Source organism: Mastigoproctus giganteus, chromosome 2 (genome assembly GCF_048544385.1).
Source record: "Mastigoproctus giganteus isolate SK-2022 chromosome 2, ASM4854438v1, whole genome shotgun sequence".
NCBI lineage: Eukaryota > Metazoa > Arthropoda > Arachnida > Uropygi > Thelyphonidae > Mastigoproctus > Mastigoproctus giganteus.
Genome location: NC_143576.1, coordinates 79,427,600 through 79,451,193, shown reverse-complemented (window position 1 = coordinate 79,451,193; position 23,594 = coordinate 79,427,600). Strand labels below are relative to the sequence as shown.

The window sequence follows — 23,594 nt, the reverse complement described above, 5'->3', positions numbered from 1 at the left end:
CCAACGTGTACAACTATATCACCTTTTGTGCCCTTAAAAGATGATATTCGCTCTACAACGTCATCAACCTTTGCCCCTGGCAGACATACCCTGGTCCTGTTCCACCTGTCTTTTTTACAAAGCATGTTCCCCGTTTCCCTGACAATAGAGTCACCAACAACTACTAGTTCCTTCGGGACCAGCGCATTCTACCTTAGGGGTTGTCTCTGTGTCACGCGATGCCCAAGTGCAAGCTCTGGCGTTGATGTGGGCAGCTGAGAGCTTGATGGGCCCCTCAATTTAGTTTCTTCGAGGGCATCCACCCTGCAAACGTTTAACGTTTTAACGTTTAACATTTAACACATTAAACGTTTAACGATTTTTCTTTCTTTCTCCCTCAGACTTCTTCTCTTTAACGGACACATTTTCGTTCTCCATGGCTGTCCATTAAAGGGAAAATTTTACTGTATATGAATGTATAAAACTACCACAAATTTAAACAGATACGCCAACTGTTTAAAACTGATTTAATAATAAAATAAAATAAAATGATACAAAAGACTATAAAATAATATTTACAAAAATTTTGATTATTTACAAAAACTAGTTTACAACAAAAATAAAATAAAATAAGTTAAAATGCATTAAAATATAAATTTAAAAGCGATAAAAACACTATTGAAGCTTTCGGAGGTGTATGCCTCCTTCCTCAGCAATAATGCAACTTAAGCGACACATCCTTAAATACCAGGTTCATGGCACATGTGGATGACCAGGCGCATACTTGGTATTCCTTTCACGTGTGCCAGAACCGAAAGTGGTCGGGAACGTGGAAAACTAAAATGTTTATCTCTGGCAAAAACCACTGCCTCAAAAAGGGGGTGAAGCCTAACTCCCCTGTCTCTGTTCATGCTATTGTTGCCAGAGGATCCAATCCACAGACTTTCCAGCCACTTGCGGTCCCAGAATCTATGCACCCGGTCAAGGATGACAGCGTTGTCGGGGGAGGGGGGGGATCTGGTGTTGTTTTTCCCAATAGTGCTCGGCAATGGTGGATTTATTGAGCTCTGCAGTCTGTATCGCTCTTGAATGTTCCCCCAGACGGTCCTTGAGACGCCATCCTGTCTCCCCCATGTAACATTCCCCACAATCCGGGCATGTGATCTCATATACGACCCCACTACTAGAATCCCTAGTAATGGGGTCTTTGACCTGTGACACTACTGTGTGCTACCTCCAGCCCAGGAGCTGCACACAGCGTGTCTGAAAGTCGCAAAGCATCCTCGCAATGAGATCTGACAGGCCCAGATAGTAGGGAACATACACTGTGGTAAGCAGTACAGGTGAAACTACCCAATTGGGCTCTTGCTCTCTATTGTATTTATCAATGACCCTCTGGGGGTAAGCGCACCTCATAAGATCCGTCGTGATTTGCCTAATTTCCTTCTCCCCCTCCTCAGAGGTGCTGCAATGTGTCCTCACCCCACCCAAAAGTGCTCTGGCCACACTATTTTTATGTTGGGCAGTCTATACTGTCCTATAATGTGCATACTGGCCCCTACACATTGGTTTCCTATAAACCTTGGTTCTAAGTCTGGGGCCTTCCCTATATACCATTATGTCCAGAAATGGGAGGGTGCCATCTATTTCTACCTCCAAGGTTAATTTTATAAAGGGGGAGAAACCATTGAGAAATGAGACCACATCTTCCTGTCTCTCCCCTTCTTTACAATAGTGAACGTTCCCTATGCGTTTCCACTTACGCATAGGGAACTCCAATCTCGCAAAAACCCTATTCTCTAATTCCTCCATAGCCAGATTTGCGACAATGGCACTGACTGAAGAACCCATGGCTGTGCCGTGAACCTGTTTATACATCACTCCTTGGAAAACCAAGGTTGTACTAGAAAGACATAATTCAACAGCACAACATATATCTTCTATGTTTAGGTGGGATCTAGCACTTAAGGTATTATCCTTCTGTAAAGCCAACTTCACACATTCTATCCCATGTGCTATGGGGACACACGTGAATAATGATATGACATCTAACGACATCATCATTTCGTCCTCCCCTATATCTTGACTCCTTACAAAACTCACAAATTCCACACTATCTCCAATGACCAACATGGACCGACCCATAACCGGAGAAATTAGCTGCACCAGATATTTACATAGAGCATACGTAGGGCTACCAAGGAAGGAAACTATGGACTGTAATGGAACATTCTCCTTGTGCATCTTAGGTAAGCCATAAAATCTGGGCAGCCGACAACAGGGTGTCGGCTACCCAGATTTAGCATTAGCATTAGCATTAGTAGAGGCATACGATGCAAGAAAGCAAGCTTATTCAGCATCAGCCCAAAAAAAAAAAAAAACCCTCTCCCATTTCACCCCTCCGTTCATTCGAAATACCTGTCCAGTTGAGCTTTAAATTTGTTTAGGCTATCAACTTCAACAACAAGTGATGGAAGTCGGTTCCACCAACCAACCACCCGCTGGCCAAAGGCAAATTTCCGCACATCTATCCGACATCCGTCCTTCCTCAATTTGAATTTATGCCCTCTGAGGTGATTATTCTGAGAAAGATGAAGAATCCCATTGGCATTGAGCATGCTCAAACCATTCAAGGCCTTATACACCTCTATCAGATCACCTCGCCGGTGCCTAGTCTCCAGACTCTGTAATTTGCAAAACTTAAGCCTTTCTTCGTAAGAGCAACCCTTTGTTCCATTTACTAATCTTGTTGCCCTTCTCTGTACCCGTTCCAGCAGCTCTACATCCTTCTTGAAATGAGGCCTCCAGACCTGTATACAGTACTCAAGATGTGGCCTAACCATTGCCTTATACAAGGGAATAATCACCTCCTTATCCCTGCTAGAAAAATTCCTGTATATAATTGACAAGACACCATGAGCTACTCTTGCAGCTCGTCTGCACTGCTCAGAGAACTTCATATCTCCCTGCACAATTACCCCCAGGTCCTTTTCATTCTCCACCACTGTCAGTGTGGTACCGCAGAGTTGATACGTTGCTCTGGGGTTACTGTTTCCCATATGCAGTACTTTACATTTGTCAATGTTAAACTTCATTTGCCACCTCTCAGCCCATCTGTTCAACCTTTCCAGATCCTGTTGCAGCAGCATAGCGTCAGTAGTGTCCTTGACGACCCTGCCAACCTTTGTATCATCTGCAAACTTGGACATTAAACTTGATATCCCATCATCATTAAACTTGATATCCCATTTCATGCAGAGACCAATATTTGTCCTTTGAAATCTTTTCCATTTTTAGTCAGGAAAGTAGTATCTTATTTACACGCTGTTCTAAGCTAGTCAAGGGGTTTCTATGGATAATCTTTTAAGTACCACTATCACCTAATAAGTCTAACACTTTCTTGTGGTAATCTTCCTTGCTTAATACCACTGTTGATCTGCCTTTGTCTGCTGGTAGAATTATAATGTCTTCGTCCTGTTTAAATTCTTCTAGTGCTTTCTTCTGTTTCGGAGTAAGATTTGGAGCAACCATTTTTGCCTAGCTCAGGATAGCAACAGCTTTAACACGAATTTGACTGGCAATGTGTTCAGGTAATTTGCTAATTGCCCTCTCAATGCCCATGGATGTTTCGGTAATTGGAGGTTTGGAGGGCAGCAATGCAAACTTAGGTCCAAGAGCCAATAGTCTCTCTCTTGTTCTAGGGTTAAAGATTTGCCACTTATGTTCTGAATAAAGTTGGAATGGTTACTACCCCTGAATACAGTGGACTGCTCCAATAATAACATGTTGAACTTCCTAATATCTGATTTCTCAATGGTTTCTCCCCCTTTATAAAATTCACCTTGGAGGTAGAAATAGATGACACCCTCCCATTTCTGAACATAATGGTATATAGGGAAGGCCCCAGACTTAGAACCAAGGTTTATAGGAAACCAATGTGTAGGGGCCAGTATACACATTATAGGATGGCACAGACTGCCCAACATAAAAATAGTGTGGCCAGAGCACTCTTGGGTAGGGTAAGGACACATTGCAGCACCTCTGAGGAGGGGGAGAAGGAAATTAGGCAAATTACTACGGATCTTATGAGGTGCGGTTACCCCCAGAGGGTCATTGATAAATACAATAGAAAGGAAGAGCCCAATCGGGTAGTTCCGCTTACCACAGTGTATGTTCCCTACTATTCGGGCCTGTCAGATCATATCATATGGAGGCAGTGTTAGGTGGGTCGGAAAACTGCTAGCTTTGGGGGGAGACAAAGACTAACGGATTAACAGTAGCCACTGGCAGAGGTGAAAGAGATTCTTGCACTGCTTCTATTGGAATGAGCAGAAGCCTGAAAAACAAGATGTAGGATATTTCAGAGACTGCTGGAAGTCATTGCGGTACAAGTAAACACATGGGTTGTGTTAGGGTAGCTAAGAATAGAAACAGGTGCATGTATACTCGCGTGTACACCAATGCTAGGAGTTTAGTAAATAAATTTGATGAATTTGAGGTATTGCTCAAAACATCAAAGGCAGATATTGTTGGGATATCAGAGACGTGGTGTCACACAGATATAAGGAATGCAGAACTGGAATTTGGGGAGTACAATGTGTATAGAAAGGATAGACAGGACAGGAGGGGAGGAGGGGTTATGCTATTAGTTAAAAAACACATGAAATCCAAGGAAGTGAAGCCAGTCGACATTGATGGACAGGGCAGTGTCGAGTCAGTTTGGTGTGACATAAGCATAGGTAAATCAAAATTGAGAGTAGGAGTGTGCTATAGGCCTAATGACTCTGAAGAGTATAATAAGATACTGTACAGGGAAATAGAATGGGCCAGTAAATCAGAGAGTCTTATAATGGGGGATTTTAATTTTCCAGATATTGACTGGAATTTGTGGGTTGGTCACTCACACACTAGCAAGGCTTTTGTGGATTTATTGGATGATTGTTTTCTACACCAGCATGTTCGGGAGGCAACTAGAGGGAGTAATACTCTTGATCTGATTATCAGTAATGATTCTTCATGCATTAGGAATCTGCAGATAATGGAACCACTGGGTGGCAGTGATCACAGTGTGCTGAAGTGGGATTTACTCAAAGAGGTAACTACCATCAGAGGTAAAGGGAAGGGTTTTTGCTTTCGTAAAGGCGACTATGATGGTCTGAGACAGTATTTAAATTCTATACAGTGGGACCAACTGATGATGTTACCAACAGCAAATTCAAAATGGGAAGCATTCAAGGAACTAATCTTGGAAGCTACCAGGCTTTACATACCAACCAAGAAATATTGTTCAAGGTTCAGGCCTAAATGGTTGTCAGATGAACTAATGCGACATATGGCACAGAAGAAAAATGCAAGGGATACATACAAATTAATGGGTGACATGGAAGCCTATGATAGATATAAGTTGGTCTGTAACCAAGTCACAAAGGAGATTAGGCAGGCAAAGGCAGATTATGAGAAATCCTTGGCAAAGGATGCAAAGAAAAACAGAAAAGAGTTCTTTACCTATTTAAACTCAAGACGGAAAGGGATGAATCAGATTGGTCCACTGGATGTTGATGGTTCAACAGTTGAGGATCCAGCTCAGGTGGCTAACAATCTAAACAAGTATTTTCCATCTACATTCACACATAAGGAGTTATTCAGGAAGTGGAATGTTGTAGGTGAAGTAAACATTGGCAGTGAGCTAGATTATTTTCTAATAACTGAGAGGAAAGTGGAGGAAAAATTGTTGAGGATAAACATAAAAAAGGCACCCGGGGTGGATGGGATCTATCCAGTTATATTAAAGGAGGCAGCAAAGGAAGTAAGTAAACCCCTAGCCATAATTATGAGAGCTTCTTTGGACTCAGGGGAGGTACCCATGGACTGGAGATGTGCAAATGTAACCCCAATTCACAAAGGAGGATCAAAGGCTGACACAAGTAATTATAGACCTGTTAGTTTAACTTCGGTTCCAGGAAAATTAATGGAGGCACTGGTTAAAGAAGCACTGCAGGATCATCTGGACAAGAATTCAGTTATAGCTCAGACACAGCATGGTTTTGTTAAGGGCAGGTCTTGTCTGACCAATTTGATTGGATACTATGATGTAGTCACAAAAGAACTGGATGCAGGGAATAACTTTGATATTATATATTTGGATCTTAGAAAGGCTTTTGATACTGTTGCGCATGGAAGACTGCTGCACAAATTGGAGAAGTGTGGTATTGGAGGCAAATTGCTGCTATGGATAAAGGGATGGTTGAGTGGCAGAAGACAGAGAGTGGTAATCAATGGACACTGCTCAACATGGACTAATATTATTAGTGGAGTTCCTCAGGGTTCAGTGTTGGGTCCATTGTTGTTTTCTGTATTTATAAATGATATTGATGATGGTGTATCAGGCTTAATGTCCAAGTTTGCAGACGATACCAAGGTTGGCAGGGTTGTTAAGGACACTACTGATACTATGCTGCTGCAGCAGGATCTGGAAAGGTTGAGCAGATGGGCTGAGAGGTGGCAAATGAAGTTTAACATTGACAAATGTAAAGTACTACATATGGGAAACAGTAACCCCAGATCAACGTATCAACTCTGTGGTACTACGCTGACAGTGGTAGAGAATGAAAAGGACCTAGGGGTAATTGTGCAGGCAGATATGAAGTTCTCTGAGCAGTGCAGACGAGCTGCAAGAGTAGCTCATGGTGTCTTGTCAATGATATACAGGAATTTTTCTAGCAGGGACAGGGATGTGATTATTCCCTTGTATAAGGCATTGGTCAGGCCACACCTTGAGTACTGTATACAGGTCTGGAGGCCTCATTTCAAGAAGGATGTAGAGCTGCTGGAACGAGTACAGAGAAGGGCAACAAGATTAGTGAATGGAACAAAGGGTTGCTCTTACGAAGAAAGGCTTAAGTTTTGCAAATTACAGAGCCTGGAGACTAGGCATCGGCGAGGTGATCTGATAGAGGTGTATAAGGCTTTGAATGGCTTGAGCATGCTCAATGCCGATGGGATTCTTCCTCTTGCTCAGAATAATCACCTGAGAGGGCATAAATTCAAATTGAGGGACGGATGTCGGATAGATGTGCGGAAATTTGCCTTTAGCCAGCGGGCAGTTGGTTTGTGGAATAGACTCCCATCGCTTGTTGTTGAAGTTGATAGCCTAAACAAATTTAAGGCTCAGCTGGACAGGTATTTCGAACGAACGGAGGGGTGAAATGGGAGTAGTGGTTGTTTTTTTTTTTTTTTTGGCTGATGCTGAATAAGCTTGCTTTCTTGCATCATATGCCTCTACTAATGCTAATGCTAATGCTATTGCGAGGATGCTTCACGATTTTCAGACACACTGTGAGCAGCTCCCGGGCCAGAGGTTGAAAACAGTAGTGTCACAGGTCAAAGACCCCATTACTAGTGATTCTAGTAGTGGGGTCGTATATGAGATCACATGCCCGGATTGTGGGGAATGTTACGTGGGGGAGACAGGACGGCGTCTCAAGGACTGTCTGGGGGAACATTGAAGAGCGATACGGACCGCAGAGCTCAATAAATCCACCATTGCCGAGCACTATTGGAAAAACAACACCAGATCTCCCCTGACAATGCTGTCATCCTTGACTGGGCGCATAGATTCTGGGACCACAAGTAGCTGGAAAGTCTGTGGATTGGATCCTCTGGCAACAATAGCATGAACAGAGACAGGGGAGTTAGGCTTCACCCCCTTTTTGAGGCGGTGGTTTTTGCCGGAGATAAACGTGTTAGTTTTCCACGTCTCCAGACCACTTCCGGTTCTAGTACACGTGAAAGGAATACCGAGTGTGGGCCTGGTCATCCACGTGTGACGTGAACCTAGCATTTAAGGATGTGTCGTTTAAGTTGCATTATTGCTGAGGAAGGAGGCATACACCTCCGAAAGCTTCAATAGTGTTTTTATCGCTTTTAAATTTATATTTTAATGCATTTTAACTTATTTTCTTATTTTATTTTTGTTGTAAACTAATTTTTTGTAAATAATCAAAATTTTTGTAAATATTATTTTACAGTCTTTTTTATCATTTTATTTTATTTTATTTTACTATTAAATCAGTTTTAAACGGTTGGCGTATATATTTTATTTATTATATAAATAAATTCGTGGTATGAATAAACCCAACCTTAGAAGTCTTATTGCAGGTATGTAAACTATGTGTATTAATAAAGGGGGAAAAAATGGGCCAATCTGCCTGGCAACTAGTGAGATGGGAAAAGAATGCTCATATAAGGGGATACTTTAAATATGTGGTCTGCAAAAGTTGATAACTAGCTACCTTAGAGGAAACTCAATTGAAGTTTATAAGGCTATGAGAGGGAACAGCAAAATGAATGAAGATAAAAATTTTCGAGTATTAAACAATAGTACCATGGAGCATTACTATATGAACCTTTCATTGAGCCAATGATTTGGTAATCACTGCAATAAGTTGTCTTCGTGGTTAGTAGAGGCTGACACCCTGGAGAAATTCAAAGACCAGCAAGAATGGTATCTACTGGAAGAGGGAAAACATAGAGGTCGTTTTTTTTTTTTTTTGCTGGTGCAGCAAACATGTGGCTTCCTTGCACCTTATGGACAATAGTAATACAAATATCATTAACAAATTGTGACATGAAATTTGTAATTAACATAAACCATTACAGAAAATTACAAACAGAAAGGGCTGCAGCCCTGAAGTCACTAGTAACTGATCCACTCTGAGCACTGAAAATTTATAACTACTCACTGTCTTCTGTCAGTTAAGTATGCTTTATCGACTGTAGTACCCTGCTTGAAATGCCACACTCCACTAACCTGAAAACAAGACAACCATGTGGGGCTGGATCCAGCCCCACATGGTTTTGATTCATCCCCATCCAAAGTGTTTCTTTGTACAATCTAAAGTGAATTATAACAAAGTCAATCCTTGAAACAAATTCCTTTGTAACTGAATCATAAAACCTTACCAATATTGTCAGACAAGATCTAACAAAACTGAATCTGTGCAGCCATGATCAGAGGAGTTTACAGCTTCATTGTAATTGTTTGTAGCTGATATATAAGCACATAACAGTTGAAATTACATTTAATAATTATTTAAGTAAAATGGGGAATCCATTTTACTTACACAGAGTCCTCCTTAAATGGAATCTGTATGCAACCTCCAAGGTGTAGCCTAACTAAGACTTTATATAATGGAATAATTACCTCTTTATCCATAACTAGCAAAAATTACTGTAAATTGTGGAAAAACACCATGTGCAGTCTTAGCAGCCTGTCTACACTTCTGCAAAAACTTAATGTTGAACAGCATAATGATTCCTAAGTATTTTTCATTATCAACTGCCTTAAAGTGTTACTTTCCAAGTAATAAGATAGTTTGGGATTACTATTTATCCAAATGTAGATCATTCTTACATTCACCATATACTTTAGCTGCCATTTTTTCAGATCAAAAGAATAATTTATCTGGGTCTTGTTGAAGCAGCATACCTTGGTTACCATCATTTACCATCTCCCAAACATTGTGTTGTTGGTTGTTGTTGGTATGTTGTTTAATAGCACAAGGGCTGCTAAGGCCATATTGTGCTTCAACCATTGTGCTATCAGCAGACTAACATCAAACCTGTTATGGCTTCATCAATGTTATTAACAATAATCAGAAAGAACACTGGCCCCTCTACTGAACCCTGTGAAACTCAAGACTGATTCAACCAGAGCAATGGCTGTTTAGATCCACTTTTGTAGCATTGAAAAGCTTATGTAGATTTAAAGAAGGATTATAAGTTGTTATTTCTTTAAAAATAACTTACAGCTGTGCGAGACCAGCTTTTCGAACTGCTGCTGATATTGCTTTGACACCAGTGAGAAGGGCACTTAACAACTGAGTCAGTTCTCCAGTGGCATGGGGAACTTTCCTCTGTTCTCCTAAAACAAAACGAGTCAAAGTAATAACATCGGTCTGGAATTCTTCAGGTGATGGCAGATTCACATCTACAAAATAAAATTATTCTTTTCAATTTTCAAAAGGATAAAAATGAAACATTTATTCATCCAAATTTATTCATAAACCATAAACAAATGCTAATAAACAACTACCCCAACAGATGTAGTTGTTTATTAGCTATTATTAGAAATGTTGTTTTTCCACAAAAATTAAATTACTTGTTATTTCATTAAAAGGTACAATGTGAACTCCTTAATCTTTTCATTGCTGAAATTGAATTTCACTAGCAAAACACACATTTGATATTAAAATAAATATGCCTATATGCATGTGTAACAGAATGAAAATTATACCATTAACAAAAAAAATGGTAATAAATATAATAATATATTAAGAACTTACAAGAATAAAAAGAAAAAAAAAAAAAGTGTAATTAGACTATATCACTTATTGCACCAAGGGCATTACATATGGCGCCTCCGTAGCCAGGTGGGCAGGAGCAGCAGTATGTAGCACACGCTTCTTGATTAGACCGGGGTTTGAGCCCATGACCACCAAATACAGAGGATGCAGAAAGGTCAGGGAATGACCACCACATATACCCAGAGCAATATGGCCTTATTTGCTAATGCTAAACCAAACCAAATAAAAACCAAATAACAAACAAACAAGCATTACATATCATTAATATCCTTATTGCAAGGACATTAACGATATTCTGTGAGTTGTCAAAGAAATCCAAACAGAAATTATTTGCATTTGAGGAAAGTCTGTTGATGAATAATATTCTATTAGACATCAACTAATTATTTGTTTGGTTAATGAAAGAAACTGTTGCAGACGTTTCCCTCTTCAGAAATGTTGAACCAAAGTTTTGTTCTTAGCAGTCTAGACTTTGAGGTCAGGAGTATTTCCAAAGCTTCACCAGAAAGTGATCTGAACTCAGTTTTTGTTTTTCTTACCTGGATTGTTTTTTTTCTCTCACACTCAGCATTTCTATGAGGAATTATTAAAATACCAACATGACTTGGGATAATTTGTTATATTTCAAGCTTCTTTGAGCATGTATCAGTTGCTAATCAACGACTGTATATCAATTCTTACTTTTTTTCATAATAGTATCTGGTAGGATCTCGCACCAAAACTGACAGGGCTAATAATGAAAACATCTATTGATTCAGCTATTTCTTTAGCAACACCAAAAAATACTGAAAACTTGTCCACAAAAAAAATTCAATTCTGAAAATAAAGCACTGCCAATTGCTGAAATTTGTGCTACCTCACATTTATAAGATATTTTTAAATGGAAAGCAGTGCCCCATGTAGCACTAGTACTCATTTAAAAATGCAGGCATAAACTACTTTGTCACTGGGCAAAAGAACAGAATCTTCACCTCTTTATTATTATTATTATGCCGACCGGGCTAGCCAGGTGGGTTAAGTGCCTGCCTGGCAACCCAAAGGTCGTGGGTTCGAATCCCGCCTCGGGCTTGGATATCACGATGGTGCCGCACCTCCGGTTATGGTTGGATTTCACGGCCACGATACACGAAGGAAGCAGGAAAAAATTGGTTCCTTCGTGTATTGCTCACATCATACGAAATAAATAAATAAAATTATTATTATTATTAGCTATATAGTGCAAGGAAGCCTGAGGTTTATGCTGCACCAGCCAAAAAAAAAATATCTGAACTACTCTGAGAGAGAGAGAGAGAGAGAGAGAGAGAGAGAGAGCATCAGAAGTAGAAGGGGAATCACCAAGAAAGAGAAGAATGATGACATCCATCTAGCCCAGAATCTTGGGTGTGCCAAGCCCATACTCAGCAAATATGAGCCCCTGAGGTTGTTTTAGATTTTTCACAATCTTGGCAGCAGAAATGCCTAGTTTAGTCTGCTGTGGTAATTAAATCCAAAAATGGAAGTGGAAGATTTGAAAACTGTTGAAAAAATAAATTTGTGCATAACATTCTTCAACATATCTAGGGTGTAATGACCTCAGTACAGGAATGTGAGATATAGTGGATTGAAGAGCTATGTTTAGATTATCAACTGATGTAACAATTAAAAGAAAGAAGCAAATTGCTTTATTCAAGCTAGAACAGAGAGATGAACAGACTCTGCACAAGTGAGGATAATATGCATAGAATTAAGAGCTTGTTTGGCCTGTTTTGGGTTGCTTCCATCAGAAGTTCTTTTTCTTGAAGAGTTCATTAATTTGACTTCATTCAAACTTCTTTTGGACAACAAACAGGATTTGGATATGAATTGGTGGCATGACTAGGAATTTTTTGTACTTTTCAATTTGATATCCCTGAAAAGTGCTCATGCGGCTTTTCTGACCATTTAAAACCTCTTCTTTAAACAGATTTTTCAAAGGTTGCCAGTGTTCTACCAGTTAAGTTACCCATTTAATCCAAGACAGCCAGTCTGTTCACACATGCTTCAATATCTTTTTTGCTTGGTTGGTCTGTATCAGTTGAAATTGTATATCTTTCATTCTAGCACCTCTCTCTCTCTCCAAAAATAGCAGTAAATGTCCACCAGTATTCACCTACTTTCACAGGAAGTCATGTAGCTCCCTTTACAGCACACAAATTAAAATGGATGACAAGAAAACCCAGTTACCACAAAGTGCTCAATCTGCCCTTTTAATCCCCTTTTAATGGGCCTAATGGGAACATTATCAGCACTAAATGCCAGAAAGTTTTTTGAAGGAATCGCATATGTTTTCAGGTTGATCAGAAGATGTTCAGTGGCATACACCATAGATACTAGCTGCTTTCAATTTTATGATTTTTTTTATTACAAAAGGCAACTACAATGGGGTTTAGCTTGGAATCACTTTGATTACAGGCACCTGTAATCAAAGTGATTACAGTGGCTGAAATCGAAAATCGTTCATTTATCACAGCCATTGCTATCACTACTTTCCCTATCTATACAATTGTGCTAAAAATGCCTATTGTTTTTGTAATTCCACAACCATATTGCTTTGCTATTTCTATCAGGAAACATTTCTGAACAGCACACCTGCATGTTCACCACAACTCAGAGGAAGATTATTTTCTATGATAAAAGATGCAAATAAACATCTAGCACATATGACATCATCCTCAGCAAAAAATGCAACATAAATTTTTGCATTTCTTTATCTATGCACTGAATGCTTGATTTGATTTTGATTTGATTTTAGATTTCAATGATTGCATTAGCAGCAGTGGCTATTATGTGCCAAGACGAGCATTGAATGCTATCTTTATGCTATAACTGTTTGCAAACATCTAATTATATCATGTTTCTAGCCACTTGAAAAATCACATAAACATACTGTACACAAAGCAAACCTGTTACCTTTTTCAGATTTTACATTACACGGAAAAATCTTTCGTATATGTCTTCTGAAATTTTTATATCACATTTCTCTGGCACCTTACTGAAGGACATTAGTAATTAGCTTCACACTATTATTATTAATTGTTGCTCTTATATTATTTCTCCCTTATTGGGGAATTCCACTTCATGACGGGTACTGCTACCAAGTACACAGGGTGGTTGTAATGTCTGGCATTACTCTTGATCGAGGAACTCTCTGACTATCCTACAGGTGTTCAGGATTGCGACTTTCAGGAGTTCCTTGTAGGTGTTCGCTGGGAGATCTATTACTGCTAGGCTGCTATGTAGGGTCTTTGGCACCATACCAGTGGTTGACACGATGATCAGGATGGTTGTTACTTCTTGCATATGCCACATCTCCTTGACCTCATGTCTCAGGTTCGTGGTTTCCTAATTTTTGACTCATGATTTTCTGGACATTGCTAGTGTTGGGCACCACTATGTCAATCAGGTAGGTAGCCTTTTCCATGATCCACAAGGATTATGTCCAGCCTGTTGTGCAGGATGGTCTTATCCATTATTATGGCGCAGTACAGCTCAGTACAGCTTGTGGGTTGGGGTCTCTAGTACTGCCTTGGGTTTCTACTTGTAGTATGGCACACTTTCTTTGGTCAACTGGTATTTCCTCGATAGCTTCTGATGTATTATCCTGGCTACGTAGTCATGTCTATGAGCATACTCAGTCTGGGTGATCACCTTGCACCCCCTGTGATGTGTTGGATCATTTCTGAGGCCAGGTGGCATCATCATGTGCCATCTGACATTCTGGGCTCCTTTGCAATGTATTTTCTATAGTTTCTGGTGTTGATTACCTGATCTTGGATAGCCAGCATGAATCCTTCAGTTTCGGGGAAGAGCGTCCCACTTGTGAACCATGCATTGGAAGCAATGTTATTGATGCGATCTTGAAGGAGGTCATTGTAGTGTCTGTCATGGGGTGTCTTCTTTGCCCATCTTTCTAGCTGCATTTCTTGTACCGTCTGGGTGGGAGGGGGCTCCTCACTTAGGTTGAGTGAGATATTACCACTTATCTATCTTCCTTATGACCTGGTGGAGTGGTGCTGTGTTGTTCTCAGAGTAATCCTTCAGGTTAACTATTGCTGTTTTCTGTCTATCACCCGGGTTCCCAACCTGTAGGCTGTAACCCCGAAGGGGGTCGCCGTGGTTATTTTTAGTTGCAATTATTTTTATAGGAAATTTCACCACGAAGGTTTTCAACACTTATTTATTTCAATATGGCATATGGCTACACTGCAATATTCTACTAGTGGTTGTAAAGATTTGTAACACTGATTTTTGATAAATGAAAGGAAGTGACTTAAGGTTCACCGCAGTGGATACTTAAAAAATATTAAAAGCCCACCGTGTTCATACATATTAAACATTTCGTATTATTTTAATTATTTGCTATGGTGAGCCTTTAATATTTTTTAAAATTTCCACCATGGCAGACCTTGATTCACTCCCTAAAAATGAAATATACAAATCCAGTGTTATCGTTAGAATAAAATTCTATGTTACAAATTGTAAACTGAAAAAAATATTCACCATGATGCAAAATTTAATATCAAAATTCATTTTTAATCGGTGTCTCAATGTGTGAATAAGAGACTGTCTAATATGGATCGTCGAATAAAGGTGAGTTGCTCTCTTAAAGCAGTTGAAGATCACCCCGTATGTTTTGCTGATGCCACCATGTTTACAATGATTTAATTCAATAATGTCCAATGGGCCATCTAATGCAAACTGGTGAAAACTTAGTTTGCCAATTATCAACCACCTTTAGTTGGCACCATGATAGAAACCAGCCACTCTCTGTCAAGGGCGGGTTAGCTACTGCTTGCACTTTCTAAAATCTAAAGAGCATCAGTCCGTGCTAAATCTGTACCCATGGAGAAAAAAATTTAAATATTCAGAAGACTATCTAAAAATTTTTTTTATTATTATTAGCTATATGGTGCAAGGAAGCCTGAGGCTTATGCTGCACCAGCCAAAAAAAAAAAAAAAAAATCCCGAGATACCCTGAGAAAGAGTCAAAAGGGAATCACCAAGAAAGAGAAGAATGATGATATCCAGCTCAGGACCCTGGGTTGCCAAGCCCATACTCACCAGATGTGAGCCCGTGAGGTTGTTTTTGGCATTACCAACTTGATCAGCAATGGCATAGAGAAGCCACAATGCCATTGCTGATCATGGTGGTAAGCAATAGTAGAGAAGCCACAATACATTTTGTGCAATGTCATTCTCAGTGCTGATTCTATGAAACCTTCAAAACTGAAACGTCACTTGGAGACAAAGCATTCAGAACATACCAAAAAGGATTTGGAGTTCTTTCGACGCCACGAAACTGGTCTCAGATGTCAGAGACTTGATCATAAAGGAAGTTTTCAGCAACAGAGCACAGCAGCAGTACAAGCATCATATGAAGTTGCATTGGAAATTGCCAAACAAAAAAAAAACCTTACATGATTGAAGAAATGGTCAAGATGGTGAAGTTAATTCTTGGGGAAGCTAGCCAGATAAAGATGTGACAAATATCTCTGTCCAATAAGACTAATCAGAGGCGAATTTCAGATATGTCGGTAGATGTGAAAGAGCAGGATTTGAATGAAATCAAAGTTTCTCCATTGTTTTCTTTTCAAGTTGATGAATCAACAGATGTAAGTTCATGTTCTCAGTTGCTTGTCTTTGTGAAATATATTCATTCAGATGATAACAAAGAAGAGTTCCTGTTTGTTGTAGTGCACTTGAAACTACTACAAAAGGTGAAGATATTATGGAGAAGATAAATACCTTTTTTGAAACTGGAGGACTACAGTGGAAAAACGTCTGTGGGGTTTGTACAGACGGAGTCCTCCAGTTTCAAAAAAAGTATTTATCTTCTCCATAATATCTTCACCTTTTGTAGTAGTTTCAGGTGCAATTTCTTACTTCTATTAACTTGTTGGTTAATAGAAGTTAGAAATTGATTGGAAGCAGCAGAAGATAGAAGAATTAAGAGTCAAAAGGTGACACAAATAGAAGAATTAAGAGACAAAATAGGTCAACTGACCTATTTTGACTCTTAATTCTTCTATCTTCTGCTGAAGTCTTCTTTCCCAAGCTGGCAGTTCCTTCTGTTTTCGGTTCTTCTGCTGCTGGTCTCTCATTTCGTTTCCATTAATCCTAGTGGCTGCTATGGCAGCACAGTATACAGCTGTGTGGATAGCCTCCAGCATTACACCATTGTTGTCAAGGTAATGTGGTATTATTTGCCGATTGAGGTTGTCTGTTACTCTCCGCAGGATTTTATTTGACCTCTGCTTCTTTGGCATCTTACTGAAGAACATTAGCTTCACACCATTATTATTATTATTAGCCATATGGTGAAAGGAAGCCAGAGGCTTTTGCTGCACCAATCAAAACAAATTCTGAGCTACCCTGAGAGAGATAGAGAGAGAGAAAGCAAGAGTCAGAAGTAGAAGAGAATCATCAGATGTGAGCCCCTGGGGTTGCTGAAACAAGTGAAATGAAATGACTGCACACAGCAGAAAATAATGCTATTATCACACTTTTATATTTTGCAATGTAGATTACCACAGCACGCCTGATGGCCAATTCATTAATGAAAATATGTAGAAATTTGTTAAATTAAAGAAAAAAAAAAAGGAAATCCAATTTTAAGGGTTTTTTTTTTTTTTTTTTTTTATGAAAGAAAAAAGATGGAGAAAGAGACAGAGAAACTCTTTGTCATCAACTATATTATGACAATGAGATGGGTCAAACTGAGTAAAAAGGCAATCTCCATCGTAAATTGAAGTTGGCTGCAGCAGTTTAACCAAAGAAATTAAGATTAGGTTTACAGCAGACAAATTTTTTGTTTAAAACTAAATTTGTGTAATTTTTAAATTTTATTTCAGTAATTTTGTGAAATTAATTTCTACAATATTTTGTAAATTTAGTTCTTAACTTTTCTAAAGCTAATTCTGCTAATTACATTCTTTCCAGTAACTTCAATGGCTTCATTTTTATCTTCACTAGAAGATAAAGAGGTCTGAGACAGTATTTAAATTCTATAGGGACCAATTGATGATGTTACCAACAGCAAAAATCAAAATGGAAAGCATTCAAAGAAATAATCTTGGAAGCTACTAGACTTTTCATACCAACTAAGAAATATTGTTCAAGATTTAGGCCTAAATGGATGTGAGATGAACTAATTAGGCATGTGGCATAGGATACATATAAATTAACAGGTGACACAGACGCCTGTGATAGATATAAGCTGGTCTGTAGCCAAGTCACAACAGAGGTTAGGCAGGTAAAGGCAGATTACAAGAAACCTTTCACAAAGGATGCAAAGAAAAACAGCAAGGAGTTCTTTACTTATGTAAACTCTAGAAGGAAGGGGATGAATCAGATTGGTACACTTGATATTGATGGTTCAACTCTTGATGATTCTACTCAGTTAGCTAACAAACTAAATAAATATTTTGCATCTACATTCACACATGAGGAGTTATCCAGGGAGGGGAATGCCAGATGTGTATTAAACTCTGGCAGTAAGATAGATACTCTTGTAATAACTGAGAGTAAAATGGAAGAGAAATTGTTGAAGATAAACATAAGAAAGGCACCTGGGGTGGATGGAATCTATCCAGTTACATTAAAGGAGACAGCAAAGGAAGTAACCAAACCCTTAGCCATAATTATGAGAGCTTCTCTGGACTCAGAGGAAGTACCCATGGACTGGAAATGTGCAAATGTGACCACAATCCACAAAGTAGGATCAAAGGGAGACACAGGTAATTATAGACCTGTTAGTTTAACTTCTGTTAGTTCAAGGAGGTGATTATCCCCTTATACAAAGGGATAATCACCTCCTTACCCCTGGTAGAAAAATTCCTGTATATCATTGGTAATACACATTGAGCTACTCTTGCAGACAGTCTGCACTGCTCAGAAAACTTCATATCTGACTGCACAATTACCCCCAGATCCTTTTCATTCTCTACCACCTTCAGTTTAGTAACACACAGTTGATGCGTTACTCTAGTTACTGCTTCCCATATGCAGTACTTTACATTTGTCAATGCTAAACTTCAACTTCAGTTGCCACCTCTGAGCCCACTGCTCAACTTTTCTAGATCCTGTTGCAGTAAAAGTAAAGTGCAGCCATTATCAACCCACTACAGGATGGAAGCCTCCTCAACAATTCATGATGAGGGAAATGGACCGTAATCTGCCACACTGGTCCGGTGCAGGTTGGCAGATCAACTGTATTCAGCAGTCAGGGGCTTGAACCCCGGTCTACTCAAAGAGCGTGTGCTACTGCACTCCCGCTCCTGCCCACTCGGCTACGGAGGCCTTTAGTGTACTGTCATTAGTGTCACTAACAACCCTGCTGACCTTCGTATCATCTGCAAACTTAGACGTTAAGCCTGATATACCATCATCAATATTAATAAATACAGAAAATAACAATGGACCCAACACTGAACCCTGAGGGACTCCACTAATAACATTAGTCCACGAAGAGCAGTGTCCATTGATTACCACTCTCGTCTTCTCCCACTCAACCATTCCTTCATCCATAGCAGTAATTTGCCTCTAATGCCACACTGCTCCAATTTGTACAGCAGTCTTCCATGTGCAACAGTGTCAACAACCTTTCTAAGATCCAAATATATGATATATATATATCAAAATTATTCCTTGCATCCAGTTCCTTTGTGACCACATCATAGTATCCAATCGAACTGGCCACACAAGACTTCACCCTAAGAAACCCATGCTGTGTCTGAGCTATAACTGAAGTCTTGTGTAGAGAATCCTGCAGTGCTTCTTTAAATAGTGCCTCCATTAATTTCCTGGAACAGAAGTTAAACTAACAGGTCTCTAATTACTTGTGTCACCCTTTGTTCCTCCTTTGTGAATTGGGGTAACATTTGCACATCTCCAGGCCATGAGTACTTCCCCTGAGTCCAAGGAAGCTCTCATAATTATGGCTAAGGGTTTGCTTACTACCTTTGCTGCCTCCTTTAATATAACTGGATAGATCCTATCCTCCCAGGTGCCTTTCTTAAGTCTAATTATACACATGTGTTAGTACCACCTTTCATGTACAATTATTTCTAGGAAGCTGGCTTTATTGATGCATGCCTTTCCCCAATTGGTAACATTTTCTAGCATCATGACATTGAAGTGTCATCTGGATTGAAACTGTTGAGACTGCTGCATTGCATGCAGCAGCTCTTGTGTTATTAACAGGTTGCATGCAACTGCATGCATTTGTTGAAGCTTGTGAGTTTGCTGATTTGAATTTTGCTTGCTAACAGGTCTAAAGAGTTTTATTTTTCAAAGAAATAATTAAAAATATATGATTGAAAATAAAGATGGCATAAAAAAAGTGAACAATTCTGAATTATTTCTAGCAAATTTTTAAAAATGCACACGTGGGGGTCACTTAAGCCTACCAGTGCCTAGAGGATTAACAGCTTTTCGCATGACTGACTGGTTATAGGTTAGCAAATTCATGCCATGATTGCCATGTGGCATTATCTATCTAGATGGTCCTACATTACTTCTTTAACTAGTGACAATTATTTCTCTTGGAAGTGAAGTCAAGGTTGCAGGTCTGTAATTACTAACCTCATTTTGGTCCTCTTTGTGATATGGGCAGCCATTTGTACACCTAAAATCCATAGGGATGATCCCCCAATTAAAAAATGCTCTCATAATTATGGCCAAGGTTTGCATACCTCCTTTGTTGCTATCTTAATATACTGATAAAAACATCATCTACCTAAGATGCCTTATTTACTTTTAGGTTCAACAACTTCACTTCCTCCCTTAGTTATCACAAAATCACTAAGCTCATTGTAAGAATTTGACTTATACTTATGGCATCCCCATTCCCAGAAAGTTCTTCATGTGTGAATGTAGATGATCTATTCAGTTTGTTGGCAACATAAACTGGATCATTAACAGTTATACCATTCATATCTAGTGTACCAATATGATTCATCTATCTCCTTCTAGTGTTAACATAAGAAAAGAAGTCATTGCTACTTTTCTTTGTATTCTTTACCAGGAACTTCTCAATCTGCTTCAGCTTTCCTAACTCCTTTTGTAACTTGACTGCAGATTAGTTTATACCAAGTGTAGGTTTCTTGATCCCCTGATTACGTTCAGGGGATACAGATACATAAACAGATCTATAATTTTGATCCATCCCACATATTTTTCTTCTTTGCCACTAGCTTCATCAGCTCATGTAACATCCATTTAGGCCTTGAACCCTTGTATAGCATCTCTTAATTGATATAAAAAGTGACCATAAAAGAGTAGCAAAAGCTTAAGATGCCGAAGTTCATGACAAGAAATATGCATTTAGTCAAAGCTTAATAAAGAGCAACACTCACCTCAATAATCCGTTGTGGTTATATCAATAATAATAAACCTGTAGTGTGAGAAATCATAGATTAAACTAAAACTGGTGTTTAAAAATCACAATAAGGAAAGAGTGATTTAAAAAGAGTAATTGAAAAACTGAGCCTAGAGGAGGGGGGTGCACCATATCATCCTCTAGTTGTCTGAAATTAAAAAAGGTTTAAAGCCAAACTGGAAATTTTGTGTTTAAGACGTCAAGATCAGTGTTGAGATGATACCATTCTATTACGAGGGTTTCGTATAGAAGGAGTTTATAATTTGAATTTAATTTGATGATGGTTGTTGTGGTATCAACTGAGGGGTTGTGGTTATGAGTAAGTTGGCCTTAATCCTTTTTTAATTTTAATTTCAGATAATTTCAGACAACTAGAGGACAATATGGTGCACCCCTCCTCCTCTAGGCTAAGTTTTTCAATTACTCTTTTTAAATCACGCTTTCCTTATTGCGATTTTTAAACACCGGTTTTAGTTTAACCCATTATTTCTCACGCTACTGTTTTATGATTCATATAACTACAACTAAATTGCATATTTCTTGGTATAAAAAGTGAATTTACTTATCCAAATGCTTCCAAATTTGAATTTTCAGTTGGCCCTATTTAGCAGAATTTAAAAACTGTTTGAGACCACTGTAGTCACCTTTACAAAAGCAAAATCCCTTCCTTTTACCACGACAGTAGTCATATCCTTTAACTGGATTCCACATCGATACACTGTAATCACAGTCATCTATTGGTTCCTTTATCTAGAGATTCCTGGAAGAAGAATTGCTGCTCACAATCAGATCAAGATTGTATAAATGAAAAATAACTTGACCAATTCCTGGACCTAACAAATTCATTTGCAAATCTGAGATTCTAAAGTTTTTTTTTTTTTCTTTTTTCTGCTGATCCTACTATCAGTACAATTTTTGGTACAACAACAGTTGATGAGCTGCCTCCATGTGGCAGTGCACGAAACCAGTGTGCAGCATACTCTGCTACACAGTGGACCAAGAGCCTGTTCACCCAACACAAACATTTCTTGGGGGGGGGGGGGATCCACAGACTAAGAGATTAATGGTAGCCACAGGAAAATGTAAAAGTGATGTTTCCACTGCTTCTATTTGAATGAGCAGCAGCCTGCAAGTGACATACTTGGGATTTCAAGAAATGCTGGGAGTCATCATGGAACAAGTAACTACATGGGTTGTGTTAGGGTAACTAAGAGTAAGAACAGGTATATGTATACTTCCATGTACACCAATGTTAGGAGTATTATGCTGTTAGTTAAGAAACACATAAAATCTAAGGAAGTACATCCAATTGATATTGGTGGCCAATGCAATGTTGAGTCAGTGTGGTGTGACATAAGCACTGGGAAAGGGAAAATGAGAGTAGGTGTGTGTGTTATAGGCCTAATGAATCTGATGAGTATAATGATCCTGCAGTGCTTCTTTAACCAGTGCCGGAAAATTAATGGAGGCACTGGTTAAAGAAGCACTGCAGGATCATCTAGACAAGACTTCAGTTATAGCTCGGACACAGCATGGTTTTGTTAAGGGGAAGTCTTGCCTGACCAATTTGATTGGATACTATGATGCAGTCACAAAAGAACTGGATGCAGGGAATAACTTTGATATTATATACTTGGATCTTAGAAAGGCTTTTGATACTGTTGCACATGGAAGACTGCTGCACAAATTGGAGCAGTGTGGCATTGGAGGCAAATTGCTGCTATGGATAAAGGGGTGGTTGTGGGGGAGAAGACAGAGAGTGGTAATCAATGGACACTGCTCATTGTGGACTAATGTTATTAGTGGAGTCCCTCAGGGTTCGGTATTGGGTCCATTATTGTTTTCTGTATTTATAAATGATACTGATGATGGTATATCAAGCTTAATGTCCAGGTTTGCAGACGATACAAAGGTTGGCAGGGTTGTCAAGGACACTACTGACGCTATGCTACTGCAACAGGATCTGGAAAGGTTGAGCAGATGGGCTGAGAGGTGGCAAATGAAGTTTAATATTGACAAATGTAAAGTACTACATATGGGAAACAGCAACCCCAGAGCAATGTATCAACTCTGTGGTACTACACTGACAGTGGTAGAGAATGAAAGGGACCCGGGAGTGGTTGTGCAGGCAGATATGAAGTTTTCTGAGCAGTGCAGATGGGCTGCAAGAGTAGCTCATGGTGTATTGTCAATAATATATAGGAATTTTTCTAGCAGGGATAAGGAGGTGGTTATTCCCTTGTATAAGGCAATGGTCAGGCCACACCTAGAGTACTGTATACAGGTCTGGAGGCCTCATTTCAAGAAGGATGTAGGGATGCTGGAATGAGTACAGAGAAGGGCAACAAGATTGGTGAATGGAACAAAGGGATGCTCTTATGAAGAAAGGCTTAAGTTTTGCAAATTACAGTGTCTGGAGACTAGGCACCAGCGAGATGATCTGATTGAGGTGTATAAAGCCTTGAATGGTTTGAGCATGCTCAATGCTGATGGGATTCTTCCCTCTTGCTCAGAAAAATCACCTGAGAGGGCATAAATTCAAATTGAGGAAAGACAGATGTAGGATAGACATGAGGAAATTTGCCTTCAGCCAGCGGGTGGTTGGTGGTGGAACAGACTTCCATCCCTTGTCGTGGAAGTTGATAGCCTAAATAAGTTTAAGGTTCAGCTGGACAGGTATTTTGAATGAACGGAGGGGTGAAGTGGAAGTGGTTATTTTTTATTTATTTTTTTTTTTATTATTATTTTTTTTTATTTTATTTTATTTTTTATTTATTTTTTTTTTGGCTAATGCTGCATAAGCTTGCTTTCTTGCATCAAATGCCTCTACTAATGCTAATGCTAAGGAGCAATTC

At 39.1% G+C, this 23,594-nt stretch overlaps 1 protein-coding gene across 1 annotated transcript in view; it reads right to left on the bottom strand.

Annotated features, from left to right (window-relative positions):
• The window catches only part of LOC150089358 (fructose-1,6-bisphosphatase 1-like), a 178,077-nt gene that overhangs the window by 135,216 nt on the left and 19,267 nt on the right, over positions 1 to 23,594 (bottom strand). Inside the window, exon 2 of the mRNA XM_090368539.1 lies at positions 9,787 to 9,967. Within this exon, the coding sequence (XP_090224665.1) occupies positions 9,787 to 9,967 (181 nt within the window). The remainder of the gene's footprint in view (positions 1 to 9,786; positions 9,968 to 23,594) is intronic.